The sequence below is a fragment of the Xyrauchen texanus genome, chromosome 4, assembly GCF_025860055.1.
Source record: "Xyrauchen texanus isolate HMW12.3.18 chromosome 4, RBS_HiC_50CHRs, whole genome shotgun sequence".
Taxonomy (NCBI): domain Eukaryota; kingdom Metazoa; phylum Chordata; class Actinopteri; order Cypriniformes; family Catostomidae; genus Xyrauchen; species Xyrauchen texanus.
In genome coordinates, this window is record NC_068279.1 from 39,933,162 (window position 1) to 39,953,018 (window position 19,857).

At 39.1% G+C, this 19,857-nt stretch overlaps 1 protein-coding gene across 1 annotated transcript in view; it reads left to right on the forward strand.

Moving 5' to 3' along the window:
• LOC127642975 (pappalysin-1-like) overlaps window positions 1-19,857 on the forward strand; it is a 140,574-nt gene that overhangs the window by 41,700 nt on the left and 79,017 nt on the right. The window contains exons 8-10 of the mRNA XM_052125462.1: window positions 10,314-10,442; window positions 10,966-11,057; window positions 15,323-15,519. Coding sequence (XP_051981422.1) covers window positions 10,314-10,442; window positions 10,966-11,057; window positions 15,323-15,519 — 418 coding nt within the window. The remainder of the gene's footprint in view (window positions 1-10,313; window positions 10,443-10,965; window positions 11,058-15,322; window positions 15,520-19,857) is intronic.

A 19,857-nucleotide genomic window follows, 5' to 3' on the forward strand; every position in this document is an offset into this window, starting at 1 on the left:
ATATTGCTGATTGCAGGTTTGCAGTGTTTTTGCCATGTTTAGGTGCAAAAACTGAGCCAAAAGTGTAACCGTGAAAAAGTCAGAAGAATACACACCAAATTAACTTTGTGTTATCATCAGCACAACCCTATACATTAATACTTTTACTATTATAATGTAGCCTATACCTTGGACAGAATGCAGATTGTACGCATAAATGGAATACCCAAATTACCTACATTTGCTGAATTGTTCAACAGTGCACACTGCTTTAAATACCAGATCCCACAACGCACTGTGCTCCACTTTCACCTTCCAGCAGAGTTGGGGGACTCGAGTTACATGACTTGACTCGAGTTGCAATTTTAAGGACTTGTGACTTGCTTGACTAAATGAAGAAAATGACTTGACTTTGACTTGAGAACCAGAGACTCAGGACTAGACTTGAATGTTTTTTATTATTATAATTTTCAATAATTTATTATAAAAAGTAAAAAAATGTGTTTAAAAAGATATTGCGACATCAATTAATTAATAAGCAAAAATATAAATGTAAAATATCCAATACAACCACCACAACCTCAAATTTCATCAGACATTTCAAAAACCACAATGAAAGGTAACTAAATAATTTCATTATCATTTCATTATCCAGAAAGATTAATATATAAAATTACTGTTCAAATGTTTGAATTAAAATTATTCACGATTAATCTCATATTTTGTAGGGTGACAAGTCTGAAATGACCCGATGTTGCCTCTAAATGTGTGTGAGCCTTTTCTAAACCTTCTCAACTGTCAACAATATACCATAAAAAAATGTTGGCAATATAAAAACATAACAGGCAGATTTGCTGTCACAACACTTTATTTAAACGTGACAAGTAGTATAAAATATACAGAATGATGTGACAAAATCCAAGTGCTCTCATAGTGATTATGACTTCTGAAGACTTTAACTAAAGCCCTTGAATGCAATACTTTTATGACTATTTTATATAAATGTATCCCTGAAGGGAACTGACTATCTTCAGAAAAGTTTCGATGGCATTTTCTTTTCATCTTCCCTCCGTATAATGCCTAATAAAATATTGTTTATAAGCGCAGGGCTGCTTTTGTACAGGCGTTACCAGAGTAACAGCTATATTTCTGCTGCATAAGCGCCACCTACTGTAAGAGAGCTTTTGTTAGATCAATGTGAAAATCTGACCACATTTTTACACAGCACACACGCAGTGTTATACATTTAAACCTGTTAATTGTAAAAATTTAAACAATTCGGATTATAAGGTATCTAGAGGTATTCACAGTATTTTCAAGTGCCCACGATAAAAATACCATGCATGTTCATAAACACAATTTACTAATATATATATATATATATGTAGTATAACACACTACTGTTATACAATTCATATAAAAAAATTAATGTAAAGATATTTATAGTTGTGTAAGTTCATCTTTTCAGAACAAAAATGTATTTCAAAATTAACCTCTTTATTTTAGTTCAGTGGCTTGACTTTAAACTCATCAGGACTCGACTTGGCTTGCTTGAGGTGAGTCACTGACTCGACTTGGCTTGCTTGAGGTGAGTCACTGACTCGACTTGGCTTGCTTGAGGTGAGTCACTGACTCGACTTGGCTTGCTTGAGGTGAGTCACTGACTCGACTTGGCTTGCTTGAATTGTCTGCACTGCACTTGAGACTTGACTCGAGACTTGGTGGTTAAGACTTGAGACTTGCGTTTGACTTGCTCCCACCTCTACCGTCCAGTGTGACGTGAACCAAAATAAGTAATCTTTGTAATCTGTTGTAATGTAATATGTTGTAATCTTTCTGTTGATATTTTATTTAATCTAATTATAGGTAAACATTCAGGAATATTACATTTCTAAAACTACTTTCCAAGAACTGTGTTGGATCCTCTGTATACTTGCAGTATAATCCATACAGCATATAGCAAGAACCACTTGATTGATCTCTTGGGTCCAGAGATGGATCACATCTGTAGTTTGGTGAATTATATAAGTGGGGTTTTGTTGTTGTATTTAGTCATTTGCTTAATGACATCAACTTTTGATTTCAAATGACAAATTATTTTCACTCCTTTGATGTCATTAAGTTTTATCATTTATCATTATTGTCCTCTTTAACACTTTAAGCAGCTCGTAGCTGAACCGGGGGCTTAATATTATGAGATGCATCTCTTTGATTTTTTTTTAGGGTATCCACTTAATACTATAATAAGATTATTCTCAGCATCTGATCTGAAAGAGAGGGGTACCTTCAGTAGTCTGGTATCACTGGGGTAGATAAGTGTGCCTTTCTTACAAGTACCAAAAAGGCCAACTCATAGATTTCTCTCTTCTGCATCGTTTAAGACCAGCTGCATTGGAGAGGAGACCACATTGCATAAAAAAAATCTTTTTTTCTTTCACTATGACACTTTGTAGAATATGGCAGTTTTTGGCATCCCATTACTTTTTTTTAAAGAAATAGAGGCACAAATAAAAATGTCTCTGTAGAGAGAACTATAAAATGTTTGAGGTAAACTATTAAACTATAATGAAAAATGTATGTATGTATCATTTTATGTATCATGTTATGTCTGTACACATCATGTAACTTCATCACATAATGTCTTTATCCCCACCCCCTCAAAAATGTGCCCAGCTGTTTCCATCAATTAAAAACATGCATACAAGTTATTTTGACGTAATCTGCTGAACTGATATTTCGTTTATTGTAATAAAACATTACTCATTATTAAATATTTGTTCATGGTAAAAAAAAATCAAGTAACCACACGATTTTCCCCATTACAATTTATTTTTTATTTTTTTAATGTTGACACCCAAGAAGTAAGACAGTAGAGACAGTCAATCCGCACATCTCATCATGTGGCTCATTTTGCATGACACAGCAGAGACTCCCAGCATGTGGAGGCTCATGCTACTCTCTGCGATTCAAGCACAACTTACCACTAATCGCAACCACAAGGAGGTTACCCCATGTGACTCTACCCTCCCTAGCAACCGTGCCACTTTGGTTGCTTAGGAGACCTGACTGGAGTCACTCAGCACACCCTGGATTCGAACTTGCAACTCCAGGGGTGGAAGTCAGCGTCAATACTCGCTGAGCTACCCAGACCCCTCCAAAGCTATAGTTTTAATGTAATTGACCATGGTGTTACTACAGTACTATGATGTTAAAATAGTAAACATTTTGAATTCTGTGGTAACTATAGTTTTACTACAAAATACCATGGTGGCACTGGTCATGAAACCATGGTTAATTTTTGTAAAGGAAGGTTAAGGTTAGGTTTAGGGATAGGGGTTTGTTTTGGGTGTCTGTGGGACACTAAATAAACAAAATATTTAATTATGAGTGCAAATAGTATCTGCCACTATTTGCACTTACTGCAAAGAGGATGTTTTTTGTTGTTGTTGTATGTTTTTTCTTTGTTTGTTTTTTTTTTGTTTTTTACACTATGTGCAAATAGTCTCTGCCATAAAATACATGTAAAATAAAACGGCTAATATAATATTCAGTTTGACATCCTCAGTTGGATGTTCAGCATTTTCAGAATGTGAAGCACTGTTCATTCACTCAAAAATAATACAAAGAAATGCATTTTATACCCTGTTTTGTACACTACTCGTGGGAAGTGCCCTAAATGGTGGAGGAAAAAATTGAGAATTTGATAATTCATACACAGTTCAGATAAGAATATACAGTATTGATCCATTAAAGATGGTTACCACTGAGGTGCCCCATCTGTTTTTAATCTTACGTATACATCTCTGAAGCAGTCAGACAGAGGGAGAAAGAGTAGCACTGCTGACATGCTGGTGTTAAAGGGTTATGTAGGAATGAAAAGAAACTCATCACAAAGTCTCAGACAAAAACAGGTGTTGATAGAAACTAACCTGTTATTCTGCTCAGAGAGAGAGAGAGAGAAAAAAGCAGATTTCAGGAAGTGAAACTGGTCATATTTATACCCAGAGGTTAGTGTCTGGTTACCTTATTGTTTCACTGCTAATCTACATCCTAAATGCTGACACTGTGTCATGCTCCTACCCTGTTGCTTTCATGGGATAAGAGTGAACAGCCTGAAGCTAAAGAATTTTCCCACACCACTGCGGGGTATCCCGCATAGGAAAAGCGATGATGTCATGAGCTACCACAAATTCCAGCATGGAGGCTTGAAAAATATTGTTATCATCTCAAAACCCAAACACAAGAAGGTCCTCTGAAAGACTGTGATGTGTAAGGCATGCAAGCCCCTTTCATTCTCTCCATGGTCTTCTCAGAATTATTATACAGATCTGACTATTTCATTTTGTTTGTTCTTTTTTGTTATCAAATGTTTAACAAAAACAATCGTTTTCAACAGAAAATAAAAATTATTTACATAAATTAAGACAATTGCAGTAAATTGTAACACAGATTTTGATTTTGTCAGACCAAACAGAACGAAGACAAAATCAAACCAAACAAAGAACATTGTATAGTGCACATTGTATGAGACAATGTTTTCCATTGCACAGAATTATTGCACTTTCCAAGGTTTGCACTTTTTTAGGTTCTATAGTTGTATCTGATAAAATAAAAACGAGACCAAACACTATATGTCTAAAGGTATTTACAGTTGAAGTCAGAGGTTTACATGCACTTTAGCCAAATACATTTAAACTCAGTTTTCCACAATTCCAGACATTCAATCATAGAAAACTTCCCTGTCTTAGGTCAGATAGTATCACTACTTTATTTCAAGAATGTGAAATGTCAGAATAATAGAAGAGAGAATTATTTTTTTCAGGTTTTATTTCTTTCATCACATTCCCAGTGGGTCAGAAATGTACATTCACTTTGTTAGTATTTGGTTGCATTGCCTTTAAATTGTTTAACTTGGGTCAAACTGTTTGTGTAGCCTTCCACAAGCTTCTCACAATAAGTTGCTGGAATTTTGGCCCATTCCTCCTGACAGAACTGGTGTAACCGAGTCAGGTTTGTAGGCCTCCTTGCACGCAAACACTTTTTCAGCGTTTTCATCAGATTGAGGTCAGGATTTTGTGATGGCCACTCCAATAACTTGACTTTGTTGTCCTTAAGCTATTTTGCCAAAACTTTTGAGGTATGCTTGGTGTCATTGTCCATTTGGAAGACCCATTTTCAACCGAGCTTTAACTTTCTGGCTGATGTCTGAGATGTTGCTTCAATATAAACAAATCAATTTCCTTCCTCATGATGCCATCTATTTTGTGAAGTGCACCAGTCCCTCCTGCTGCAAAGCACCCCCAAACATGATGCTGTCACCCCCATGCTTCACAGTTGGGATGGTGATCTTCAACTTGCAAGCCTCACATTTTTTCTTCCAAACATACTAATGCCTCTCCTTCCTCAGCTATATGATGGCTACATAGTCCCATGGTGTTTATTCTTGCATACTATTGTTTGTACAGAGGAACGTGGTACCTTCAGGCATTTGGAAATTGCTCCCAAGAATGAACCAGACTTGTGGTGGTCCACAGTTTTTTTTCTGAGGTCTTTGCTGATTTATTTTTATTTTCCCATGATGTCAAGCAAAGAGGCAATGAGTTTAAAGGTAGGCCTTAAAATACATCCACAGGTACACCTCCAATTCAGTACACCTCCTATCAGAATCTAATTGGCTAATTGTCTAAAGGCTTGACATTATTTTCTGGAATTTTCCAAGCAGCTTAAAGGCACAGTTAACTTAGTGTATGTAAATTTCTGACCCACTGGAATTGTGATATTGTCAATTAAAAGTGAAACAATCCATCTGTAAACAATTGTTGGAAAAATGAATCATGTCATGCACAAAGTAGATGTCTTAAACGACTTGCCAAAACTATAGTTTGCTAATTATAAATCTGTGGAGAGATTAAAATTGAGTTTTAATGACTTCAACTCTACATTTCCTTTTAATGAAGCACTAAATCTCTCAAATGGAAGATTTTTTTTACTCCATGTTCTCTTTATAATGAATTGAAGGGCATTTAACCATGGTCCTACGAAGTAAAATGCACTTTTGACTAATAAATAGCAGTATTTGAGTGAGTATTATGTGCTGCTAGTATCAGATTGCCCTGCACCAATAAAGAATCATGGGCCCTTACAAACAGTCTAATATGGTATCTAATTTCCTTTTGATCCTAATCCAGACCTATGGGATTGCTGGACAGAACCAAAACATGGCAAATTTATTGTCTTCTTAATTTCCTGCATTGTATGCACCATGCATGTTTGTTGTCCTTCTTTTCGAACTTTTGTTTTTAGCAACTTAGCATCTTGCCATTTATTTTTAAGAAGTATCTCTTTTGCGTGTTTTCAGCAATGCATGAAGCTAGTTGCTCAAATAAATGATTATGATTTCACAAACAAACAGCCATACCACAAATTGGTAAAGTAACCACAAGACATTGATGGCTAAATTGATACTTTCTTGCAAAATATTATTTCCATCTCTGTGTAAGCTGAGCCAACGGTCTACCTCAGGAGTCACTGTGGCTGTTAAGGATAGCAGTAGTACTTTTTTAGCTTTGCTCTTCCTCTCCACAACAAACATGTCTTAGAAAAACACAGCCACAAGACCACATTGCGGGCCAGTATCTTCCAGCTCCTGCCATTGGGGTTGGCTCAGACTGCATATGCAGTTCTAGCAAAGTGTGTTCTGGCACTATGCAATTCTCACACCACTGAGGATCTCTGACCCATATTCGACTGTTTGGGAAGACTGCAGCTGGATGAGTTTGTGGTGATTTAGAGCCTTGTGGTGTAGCTGATTGAGTTGAATGTACCTGAACCAGCTGTGAGGCTTCCGCACACTGTGCAATCTTGCAGAGTTTGTATTTCTTCAGCCGGAAAGTTAAACCTGTGTAAAGGATCTGAGAAGCAAATGTGCAAATAGAGGTTTAAAGGTTGATCTATGTCTTGATTAAAATGCTTTTTGTTACCCAAGCACCATAAGTAGCTGGGTTAATTGTAGGAAGAGGTGCAGGATTCATTAAAAAAAATGGAATTTGAGGAATAGTTCACACAAAAAATAAAATTATGTTATTATTAACTGACATGACTCATGTCTTTCCAAACCAGTATTTCTTTTTGCTTCTGTGAAATTTGTTTCTGTAAACTTTCTTGCTTTTGTATTCTTTTCTATGCTTAAAAGCTCCAGTCCCCTTTCATTATAATTGCATGTGAAACATCGAGAAGCACAGTCTTCCGAATTTCTCCAATTGTGTTAAGAAATACATATGGGCTTAGAACGACATGTGAGTAAATAAATGTTGACGGAATTTTCATTTGTGGGTGAACTATTCCTTATTTTAGGGACTAGGAAAATTGACAGATGGGTGTATAATCCCTTTGCCTTCCCAATTGGTCTTTCTCCAACTCTTTTATCTTGTCAGTTCATTGAGATATATAGAATGAGAGTGGAAATGCATTTTATGTGAGTTGTCGTGCGTTAATTAAGTGGTATTTATGGCAGATCCTATGCTGCTTTATTATAATGCCAAAGTGTGTTACCTTTAGTGGCCCTGCTTTGTGCTGATCCCAGCATAGGGAATGACTAGAGATTTACAGAATTTCAGCTGAGTTTTGCGCTTTACGTATATGAAGGTTTGTATTACAGTCATGATGAGTGCTGTGTGTACAGCACACTTTGTACACTGAGATCACATTACAATAGCCATCCTTTCTTACCATCTAATTGTTGGTGTTTGAGGATGAAAGGAGACATTTTGCTTTTCATTAATAATTTCAAATTAAAGGGGTCATATCATGCTTCTTTTTTTTTTACTTCATTTTCCTTGAGGTTTACGTATAATGTTAATAAAGGTTTTTGCACAAAAAAAGTCATAAAATAGTATTACATTTCCTTTTTCCACCCTGTCTCTGGCCCTCAATGTCTGAAACATTTGGTTTTCTGTTCTGTCCCCTTTAAGACTTATATAATATACTTAATATATACACCCACTGTGTTATTATTGGCTAACATTACTGAAGCGCAAACACCCACCACCAGCACTTGCTGATTTTTTTTTACAAGAATAAAAGAATGAAAATGTGCAAGCGATATTCTAAATCACCTGAAAGCACTCAGTTCAGCCAATTATTAATAGCTATGTCCGTACTAATATAATGTCCCAATTTATATAAAGCACGCAATCAAACTACAGTTATTTGACTGAAAAAAAAAAAATCAAAACTGAACAAAGTCTGGACACTGTTGCTCCTGATTACTTGAATAGGTATAAAGGATTTGGAATATTGTACAAATAAGCAAGGGATAATCTGCAGTCAGCCGGTTGTCATCACAAATTTAACCCCTTCAGGATGATAACCTGTCTGGGTTTATTTTATGATAGTAACAGGCTGAATTTACATTATCCCACTTATCACACAGCTACTAAGCAAACACATATATAAATGGACATAAAATATTGATTTGCATTGAAATTAAGTAATTATATAAGAATAAATAAATTGCTGAACATCTGAAATGCATCTCCAGTTTGCATCAGAGTTCTGTTGGTGTTTATTTTGTGAAAATCACTCCTCCTCATCCAGCCTATTACAAGACTACTTGCCAGATAAATAAATCCACATGAAATATTGATTTGAGTTTAAGTTATTTTATTAGCTTTCTTGTAGAGATCGCACCGTGAACCGAGAAGCAGTAAAGATGACTCATAATACCCTGATGACCAGTCTGATACGTCTGATATGCGGTTGTTACTCATGGATTTCAGACCACTAGATTGCGCCATTGATTTTTCAGAATTATGTATTCCAAACAGCTAAAAACAGTCATAATAGTCGAGACTAACACAAGCTGTGAATCTGTAGGGTTAATAAATCTAGATGCAGTTGTAAAGGACTGTCGGTCTCCCATTTAATGGAAAATTTGGGAGGTTCATCAGGTTGGTAGTCACATCCTCCATAATTTCACCAGTCAACCAGGTGAGGGGATCACCCATGACTGTTTTGCATCTTAAATATCAGATAATGGCCATCTCGATACATTAATTTTGGCCAAAATACCAGATGTCCTGGTTAATACAATACAGATGAGATGGCAGCCACTAACGTATTCTACCCAACTGTCTTTCATTACACTCTGCACTATGCTTTCTTCTTACAAAATAATTGTAATTTGAAGTTATGTATTTCTACCAGAAAGATATCATTGAGAATTATCATGGATATGGGGATAGAATAGTTCATTTGGTGTAAGCACCGTCCTTCGGTTTAGCTCTAAGATTCTCGTTCGGATTGCCAGATCCTGCCGGAAGACGATAACGGAAGGGGAGAGGAACTTACCCCTATGGCTGGGTCGTAAAGTGGTGGTGAAGGGGTGAATGGGGGCTAAAACAATGTGCAGAATGATCAATGAAAGACAGCTACAGAATTTATAAAGCAAATGATAGATTATGATTGGATGAGATGCCTGAATTTAATGGATGGTGTAATGCTACTACGAGTCCATTTCTTTGGTAAGTAACCATGTAATAAGCACAATCTGCTCTGCGTTGGAGTCCTAATAATTATTTATTTTGCGCTAAAAATGTCTGACTATACAAAGAATCCTTAGAGTTATGTGCAGAAATAAAATAATAAAAAAAAACATATAATCCCACTTTGATCGATCAGAAACAATAAACTTTAGCTAATCTTACCTAATGTTGTCATCCTTCGGAAGGCTATGCAGAGACACTAAATTTCCACAGCCAGGAACTGTGTTTTCGAATCTTCCCCAACACTTTGTTAGTTAAATAACAACTACAGCAATGGTCCCTCTATAGGTGTGTAGCAATGGCTGTACCGTTCCCCTCCCTATCCGTTAAAGTCGTGGAGGTAGAGAATGAGCCGTTTTTGCAGTTGGGTGCCAATAAATGTTCTCTTTAAAGCAATTGAGGTTTTTAGTTCTGAAACTTACTGTATGTATTTATAGTACAATAAAATCTTGAAAATTGCATTCCTCATGACATGACCTCTTTAAAGGCAATGATTGGTTATATCCCTGTATAATGGCAAACTCTTAAACTATGCCTCAGCCTGAAAAATCACATATTTATACACTGCTAATAGCTGCTTCTCAACAAACATATGCAGAAATCATCAGTTTAGAATTTCTTTGAATGGTTGGAGAAATGCAAATAAAAAATTATACATTTGTTGGAAATGTGCAGAACGCTTCTGGCAAGCAGAAGCAAAAGTTGTGAACTGTGAAGTTTGTGAACTAAAATTCACCATTCCAATTATTAGAGTTGGACTCATCTACTCTGCTGATTGTTTGTGTGTTTCAGGGACTTAAAGTTTGACGAGACATACACCTACCATGTGCTGACAGTGTCTAGAAGAGCCGAGAGTGAACCATCTCCTCCAATCTCTCACCAGCAGGGCTCACCCTACTGTGGGGATGGACTTATCCAAAAGTGAGACATCTTACTTATGTAGCATTCAAATCAAATTTTCAAAGATTTTGTATAAATAAAATGTATTAAAATTGGTAGAAAAATTGCATATTATTTTGGTTTATTTGTTTAACAATGGAAAATATTAGTCGGTTACCATGCACGGCAAAACATCCTTTTTAAAATGGCATAAGATATTAAGACTTGTATTATTATTTTAAATACAAATAATATATTAATACAATGATTACATCATGTAACAAACATTTTTTTTTTTTTTTGTTTCCTGGGTATTAAATGTTATTTCCTAATTGCTTATGACTCAAATGTATAGAAAACTGTAAGTTTTCATGTTCTAAGTATAAACCTTACTAAATGTATTTTATTGTTGTGTGTTCTAACAACAATTATTTTGCATTGTGACTTGCAATGCCCACTGACAAAGACTTCATTTGTAACACGCCTTTGTTGGCAGTAACCTTTATTTGTGTGACATAACACTGACACAATATGACTTACAAGCATAAATTCATTTGCCTTTCAGATATCTTGGCGAGCAGTGTGATGACATGAACTTTGCTAATGGAGATGGCTGCTCAAACCAGTGCAAGAAAGAGCCCTTGTTCAATTGTGTTGGTATGTGACTGTGATCTTTAGGTAGAAATGTTAAAGCAATGTCATGGCTTCAACACAAGTTAAGTGCATCACTGTAAATGCAATGTTTGTGTCACTGGCCCTTCTTGACCCGCCCCAAGCGGGATTCGTACTGGCGATCCCCTGCATGGGAGCCAGACGCGCTAGCAAGGTGGCTATAAAAGCCATGACCTCTGTCCTTGGTCACTAGTGAGACAGAAGGAAGTTTACACATTGCACAGCTACTGTATTATGAACCAGCTGGCTACTGTTACATTTGCTTGTTTTTATTAACATGGGGCAGAATTTGAAAATGCTTTATGTTAATCCACAGCATTATCCTGTCAACAGAGCTTAACTTGATTTGAACTTGGAAAGAAAAAAAGTGTTTGATATGTTTTGTGTAATTTAAAAGAAATAAACAAAGCATATATCAGGAATAAAGAGAATATTGCTTATATTTATTACAGAATAGAATCATATACATTTTAAATATATTTAATATATGATTTATTTTTCTAGATATATTTTTGTACATTTTCAATATTTTAAAATAGAATGTATTGCCTAAAATACATAAAAAAAATACATTTCAGCAAGAATAGAGAATAGTTGCTATATCACAATTTCTTGTCCCAGTTGAACATTTTGTAATATATTTTGAAATGTAAAGGTTTAAGCAACAAGCAAATAAACAAACAAAAATGATCTGGGACATTTAGAAAATATAATTTCTTTAACATATATTTACAGTATATTTCAATTATATTTTGGCCAGAAAAGCATTTTTTTTGTGTGCATATGTGTGTGTGTTTCCTTTATGGGTTTAATGCTTATTCTCTTAAATTAAACAGAATACACTTTCCACTACAAAACTATTAAGACAACAAATTGTAGCATCAGTTTGATTGATTTTGTGCTTTGGCAACATTTAGCTGCGTTGCCCATTACTTCTCAGTTCTCTATTGATGTCAGTTCTGCCTGGATGCCCAGCCATCAATCTCATGGATTCGGTCTATCATCAGTGTCACCAAGCATCCTACATTGACAATGTGTGTAAGGCAGATAAAATTCTGGTGTAAGGCAGAGAAAATTCTGTTGTGCTATCCCTTTATTGTACAAAACTTGTTAGCAAGGTGTGATGATAATGGAGTGGTTTAAGTTGTAAGCTAATCAGTTCTGTCAAAACAATTGGCCACATAACTGGACCCTCTTTCGGATATTTAAGTACCCTAACAAAGGACTTTACTCTTTGCTGTAGAGCTCTAAGATCTGCCTAACGAGCGCTAGCAGACTTTTGTGGCAATTCCCTGTTAGCAGTAATGCACCAATCACCTTTTCTTCCCAATGTGTGGACGGAAAGCCGAAGTGGAGTTAAAGAGCCCAAAAAAGACAGAGTAAAGAAAGGATGAAAGGAGACAGAAGAGAAAAAAAGAAGGGCTTTTGAAGTTCACTGTTGAATGTAGCCTATATTCATCAAGCTGAAGGCTTGTCTGACCTCTAGGCCACCTCTGGAAGTCTGAGGTTGCACCAGTACATGACAGTGCTTAATTGGCAGTTCCACCGCTTTGGAATAGGTTCAATGAGTTCATCCTTCACTGCCTTAAATAATGGCCTGTGAAATTCAGCACATTCTACTCTCATTGCTTCATTAAAGGAGTAGTTCACCAAAAAAAATGACATTTTTCTGTCATCTTATGTTGTTCCAAACCATATGACTTTCTTTCTTCTGTGAAACACAAAAGGAAATGTCAAGCAAAGCATTAGCTTCACCATTCACTTTCATTGCATCTTTTTTTCCGTAATATGATGGTAAATGGAACTGAGTCTGTCATTCTGACTAAACATCTCCTTTAGTGTTCCAGAAAGAAAGTGTTTCATATTTGTAACAACATGAGTGTGGGTAAATGATGACAGAATTCAAAACGTTTTTTTTTAAAGTGGTCGAACTATATCATGAGGAATGACATTTAACCTAATCTTTTTTTAGTTAAAAAAGCTTAATGTACCATGAACTCCAGTGAAAATTAGCATTGATTGAAAGTACACAGCAAAAATGAACCTGTAATTTTTTTATGACCCTTAATCAACAATTTCAGATAAAATCAGACAGATAGATACATAAACACATTACATTGTAAGTCAATGACGGCTATTGTGTGATCATTCTTAATAATGACAATTGCAAAGATGTTTTAAAGGTGCTGCAGCAGCAAATAAATAAATAAAGTGAAAAATACATGAACAACTAAATTATGACTGTTTGTGTAAAACTTTTAAATCTTTGTCTGAATTATTAGAGCACTCAATATCACTTTCGACAGCATCTTTCATTTTCCATTCTTGATCGGTCACTTTGTTCAAAACAGACGGACATTTGACAAAAATAAAATGTTTTATCTTAGCTGAGTGTTTTGCGTACAACTTTTATTTATTTTGAACGAGCCCCAAGACAAACGTCTGATCAAGTAGAAATGCACAGATCTACGGTCACGTCAATCCTGCAGTTCTTGATGTTTTCCAGCACTCTGTTTTTAATGTGTCACGAGAACTGGACGTGGTGACACAGTATTAATAAAACAATTCCTGTTAGTTTTTAGTACAGGAAGTGATGTGACAAGGTGCAGCATGGATCCTGCTGCCCTTAAACATTGTAGCTTCCTCTGAATGATATATTGTAGCTGCTGTGCACCAGAGGATGACTCTAATTTTACATAGACCCTGTTTGCTTATGTTGCTTGGAGGCTGCCAGGGAAAGAGTGTTCAACATGATAAGTGCATATCCTGAAAACATGTTTCCCGTCTGCTTTTGGCATTGATTGGCACTTAGTAGTTGTTGATTACAAGGATGACTGAACAGGTGACAGGACAGGACAGTTAAAAGCATGTTCTCCTAGCGTCAGCTACATATATCTTGATTTTGCTGACATCCAGGAGTCTAGGGATAGACAGGACATATCAGGGCACCAACTATGAACCCTCCTCAACATTTAAAATACTAGCATATTTGTAGGTTTATAGCAAGATGAATGACTTTATTAAAAAACCTAGAAGCACTATGTTGACAATGCTAGTGGGAGTTTAATTGAGATGATCAATTTGCTGGAAGTGTGTCTGGGCAGAACAGTCATAAACGATGTAATACATCTGTCATCATGAATGATTTGATTTATTACAGTTCTTGTATGAACGGCAGTAAAAAATAGACTAGACAATATCACTATGAAGTAATGCCAATGACTCTCTTCATGAGAAACAAAATAGAATGTACTCTACTCAACTAAATTAAAAATAAGGTTATTTTGAGATTAATGCATACCTGTTGTCAGGGTTGGGAGGGTTACTTTTGAAATGTAATCCACTACAGATTACAGATTACATACTGTAAAATGCTATTTGTAATGTATTCTGTTAGATTACTCAAGGTCAGTAACGTATTATAAATACTTTGGATTATTTCTTCAGCACTGGTCGATTTTTTCACTTGTTTTGACTAAAAACTGCCAGTACAGTAAGACAACATACACATGTTAGAAATACATTATCTGAAAATCTTAAATATCTTATGCAGTGTTGTTTCTAAAACAAGATAAATCAAACTGATCTTGTTTTAAGGATTTATATATATTTTTAAATGAAAACAATACAAAATTATTATCAAGAACATGATTTTTGCCCTAATATCAGAGGTCTTACCAGGAAAAAAGAAATTATGATCAAATGTGAATTTTCTTGTTAAAAAATATGATTGTTTCTGGTAACATGTGCGTGTAAAATGTCTAGAAATAGCATTTTATCTTATCGTAAAGCTGACAATTTACACAAGGTATATTTCAATTTCTTCTGCTCCAAATTTTCTTCAAATGTAATTCTCTGTCTGCTCGTATGAATATAACACATCATAAGAATCTTCCGAATGCCCAAGATGCTCTTTTCAATACAATGAAAGTGAATGGTGGCAACAAGACTTCCAGCGTATAGTGATTTCAGTCTATTCCTCACAGAAAGCTATTGTATGTCTTCAGAAGATTTAGATTATGGCGTACAAGTTTGTATGTGATACTGTTATTTTATGGTGCTTTTATATTTTGTTGTCCTTTTTGGAGCTTGACAGCCTCTGGGCATCATCTACTTTCATTTTATGTAACAGAGCAGCTAATAATATCTGATTAACTTGCCTGCTATTAACAATACCTGAAACACGATCTGGATATATTAGTTTGGTATGGCTCTTATACATTTGTCATCTCCATCTCTCTCCTTTGAAGATGAGCCCAGCTTGTGTTACTTTTACGACGGTGATGGCGTGTGTGAGGACTTTGAGCGGAAGGCTAGCGTAAGGGACTGTGGTCTTTACACACCCAGTGGTTTCCTGGATCAGTGGGCCAATGGGGTGGAGGTGTCCAATGAGGAGAAGGTATACTGTCCCGCAGAGGTGGCCGCTGGATATCCTGCAGTGACAAAGGTGAGACTGCATGCATGTAATTTGGGAGACACATGCGACTTTCACAAGCATACGTGCATATGTACAAACGCAGTACATACTGTTCCCTATCAAAAGCTACACTTTGATGCTGCGCTAAATCAGCACAGCATCAAAGTGTAGCTTTTGATAGGGAACAGGGGTTGCAGTTAAGTAACCCGAGACGTTTAGAATGTTGATAGCTGACATAAAACAGTGTGTTTGGGAAGTTAATGCTGACCCATTTAAAATTATCTAGTGAAGATGATAAAAATGTTGACTATTTACAGGACCTAAGATGTACTCTTAATCCCCTTAATATCAGGGGACTTCAGTTGGGGATTTTGTTCAAGTTCCACTAAATCTTTAATTGTCATTAAAATGTCAGCCTATGAAATAAAAACAAAAAATATGACTAACATTTGTACATGATTAATTATAGTTTTAATGGCTTTGCAATTTAAGCATGATGAAAATACATACATTTGGAACTATATATATATATTAGCAGGGGCATACATTCCAGGGGGAATGAGGGAAACGACTCGGTTACTAGCGTAACCTCGGTTCCCTGAGAGGAGGGAACGAGTATTGCTTAAGTAGCTTACGCTATGGGAAAACTCAGTTTCTCGAGAAATATTGAAGTCTTTATGTAAAACGCATTGCAGCTGCACAGCAGAGAGCGATGAGCGAGGCAGCTCGGTCATTGGCTGTGCCGCGGCAACTGCTCGAACCAATGACGGGGCGACTCTGAATGCGCGACCAATGGGCACGCGCCTCGCGTTCGCGCGCTCAGAGCCTGCCGAAATTAGCATAGGCAAGCTATATAATGGGCACCCCGTCATGCGAGTTCCTTTAGGTTCAATCGACTGAAGCAAACTGACCAAGCACAAGCACGGCAGCTTACGCAATACTCGTTCCCTCCTCTCAGGGAACCGAGGTTACGCTTAGTAACCGAAGTCGCTCCCTATCGAGAGGTCTCTCCTATTAGCGTAAGTAGCTTACGCTATGGGAACACCATGTAAAACGCCGTGCGTGCTGACTTCGCTCTATAAAACCAGAGGCAGGTGCCTGAGCTTTAAAGCAAAGTGATTATTCCCCGAGCCTGCCAACGGCGAGCTATATACTGGGATATTACAGAGCGTCCTTGCCCAAGGCGGGCGCTCTTTGTACAAACACAAGCACACATCTTATGTACTGAGCTTTTTATGTACTGGTACGCATAATAAATCCTCTAAGTCGGTCAGAGACGGACCTTATAAGGGAGGAGGTGATGCCCAGCATACACACACTCTAGTCCATTCTATAGTCAGGCTGATAGAATGTTGGAATGCAATGAGGGGACCTGTAGGTTATAAAACCTGATAAATGTCGAAGGCGAGGCCCAGCCTGCCGCCGCACAAATATCTTCAATGGGTATCCCACTCGACCACGCCCACGAGGAGGCCATGCTCCTCGTAGAGTGAGCTCTGATGCCTAAGGGGCATTGAAGGCCCTTGGCTTCATAAGCCAGCGCTATAGCATCCACTATCCAGCGCGATATTCTTTGCTTTGAGACAGCGAGACCCTTAGTTTGGCCGACAAAGCATACGAATAATTGTTCCGTCTGTCTGAACAGGGCAGAACGTTCCAAATATACTCTGAGCGCCCTGACCGGGCAGAGTAAATTTGCGTCGCCTTCGTCTGCTGGGGACGATAGCGCTGCCAGAGATATCACCTGTGCTCTGAAGGGTGTAGAGAGCACTTTAGGAATATACCCGTGCTTTGGCCTAAGGACAACTCTACAGTCGTTAGGTCCAAATTCCAGGCAAGCAGCGCTTGATGACAGCGCGTGCAGGTCGCCCACTCTTTTAACTGAAGCGAGCGCCAGCAAGAGCGTGGTTTTGAGCGAGAGCTGCTTAAGGTGCACGGTTCGGAGAGGTTCGAACGGGGCACCCTTGAGTGCGTCCAGGACCGTGGCCAGGTCCCAGATCGGTACGGAAGGTGGGCGAGGAGGGTTCATCCTCCTAGCGCCTCTTAGGAAACGAACGATCAGATCGTTTTTCCCTAATGAATGTCCTTTATCAGGATTGTGTGACGCCGCTATGGCAGCCACATAGACTTTGAGCGTGGAGGGTGTGCGGCCCGCCTCCAGCAGCTCCTGCAAAAAGGCGAGTACACTTGGTATCTCGCACGTTTTGGGGTTTAAACTCTTGGTATCACACCAGTCACTGAACACTTTCCACTTTCGGGCATACAAGCGCCTCGTAGAGGGCGCTCGCGCCTCAGTAATGGTTCTCAAAACTCCACTGGGGAGGTTCTTGGGAACCCGTTGAGGGGCCATGCATGGAGGGCCCACAGATCGGGGCGGGGATGAAGAATCATCCCGCTGGCCTGTCCGAGGAGGTCTTGCCTCAGCGGAATCGGCCATGGGGCAGATTGCATCATCTGTATCAGTTCTGGAAACCACGTCTGGTTTTTCCAGAGTGGGGCTACCAGGAGCACTGCACATTTCACCTCCCTGATCCGACTGATGACCTGAGGTAGCATCGCGATCGGGGGAAAAGCATACAAGGGGCGGCTCGGCCAAACTTGGGCGAGCGCGTCCGTGCTTTTTGAGAAGAAGAGAGGGCAGTGCGCGTTTTCCTTGGAGGCGAAGAGGTCGACCTCTGCCTCGCCAAAGGTTTGCCATAACCACTGAACCGTCAGAGGGTGGAGAGACCATTCTCCTGGGAGAACCTTGTCTCTGGATAGCATGTCCGCTCCTTGGTTCAGGACACCTGGCACGTGCGCTGCCCTTAGCGAGCGCAGGTGGTGTTGTGACCATAGGATGAGCTCCCTGGCCATAGAGTGCAGGGAGCTCGACCTGAGTCCACCTTGGCGATTTATATACGAAACTACCGTAATTTTGTCCGTTCGGACCAGGACGTGTTCGTTTTTTAGGTACGGAAGCAGGGCTCTGAAAGCCAAGGCGACCGCTTTCATTTCCAGAGAGTTTATGTGTAGGCGCTTTTCCGGGTTTGACCAAAACCCGGAGACAGGCCTGCCCTCGTAAAGGGCCCCCATCCTATTTTGGAGGCATCTGTCATGATCATTTTTCTCCGCGTACTCACGCCCAGACTCACGCCGGTTTGATACCAGTTGATGGCTTTCCAGGGCATCAGGGCTTTTATACAGCCGTGATTCGCTCTGATCAAAAAGTGGCCTGAGCGCCACGCGTGAGTGGGGACACGGCTCTTGAGCCAGCGCTGGAGAGGACGCATGTGCAACAATCCTAGCTGGAGTACAGCTGATGCAGAGGCCATGAGACCGAGCATTCTTTGAAATCGTTTGACGGGGCGTGCGCGCCGTTCTGAACGATGTTGCAAGGCGTCGAACAGAGAGCGCGCGCTCTGATGAGAGGCGCGCTGTCATCTGCACTGAGACTAGCACTATTCCCAGAAAAGAGATATTCTGGCTGGGGGATAGCACGCTCTTTGCAAAATTGATTCTCAGACCCAGGCATTCTAGATGGCTGATAATCCAAGATCTGTGCATCATTAACTGGTCCTCTGATTGTGCTATGATTAGCCAATCGTCGAGGTAATTCAGTATTCACACTCCCCGCTGTCTCAGGGGGGAAAGTGCCGCATCCATACATTTCGTGAATGTATGGGGGGCCAATGATAGGCCGAATGGTAGTACTGTGTACTGGTATGACTGTCCCTCGAAAGCGAATCTCAGAAAGGGCCTGTGATGAGGCGCTATCGGAATGTGAAAGTAAGCATCTTTCAAATTCACTGATAGAAACCAATCCCCGGGGCGAACTTGCGCGAGGATATGTTTGGTTGTTAACATTCTGAACGAGCGAATCATTAAAGCTTTGTTCAGATGTCTGAGATCCAGGATGGGGCGAAGGCCACCGTCCTTTTTCGGGACGAGAAAATAGCGGCTGTAAAAACCCGCCTCGCTCAAAGAGGAGGAACAGTTTCTATAGCGCCCTTCTCTATCAGTTTGAGCACCTCAGTGCGTAGAACATGTGACACATCTTTTCTCACTTTCGTCTCGACCACCGCTGAAAAGCGGGGTGGTCTGCGAGCGAACTGAAGTGAGTATCCGGGTTTTATTATGTTCAAAACCCATTTCGGCATGTCGGGGATTTTTTCCCAGGCTTCTGCTCGCACAGATATGGGCTGAATGCTGGCTGGGGGCGTGTCGCAGTGACGTATGGGCCCCACCGGCAAATCGCTTTGTGCTAACACAGAGTCTATGGCTCTCAGAGGCGCAGGTGCGCGCTGAGCAGCCGTATTGAGTGCCGAGTGCAGGGGTGCGTGTGAGAGTACAGTATCTCCGAGATGCTCACAGCATGAGTCGGAGAGATGC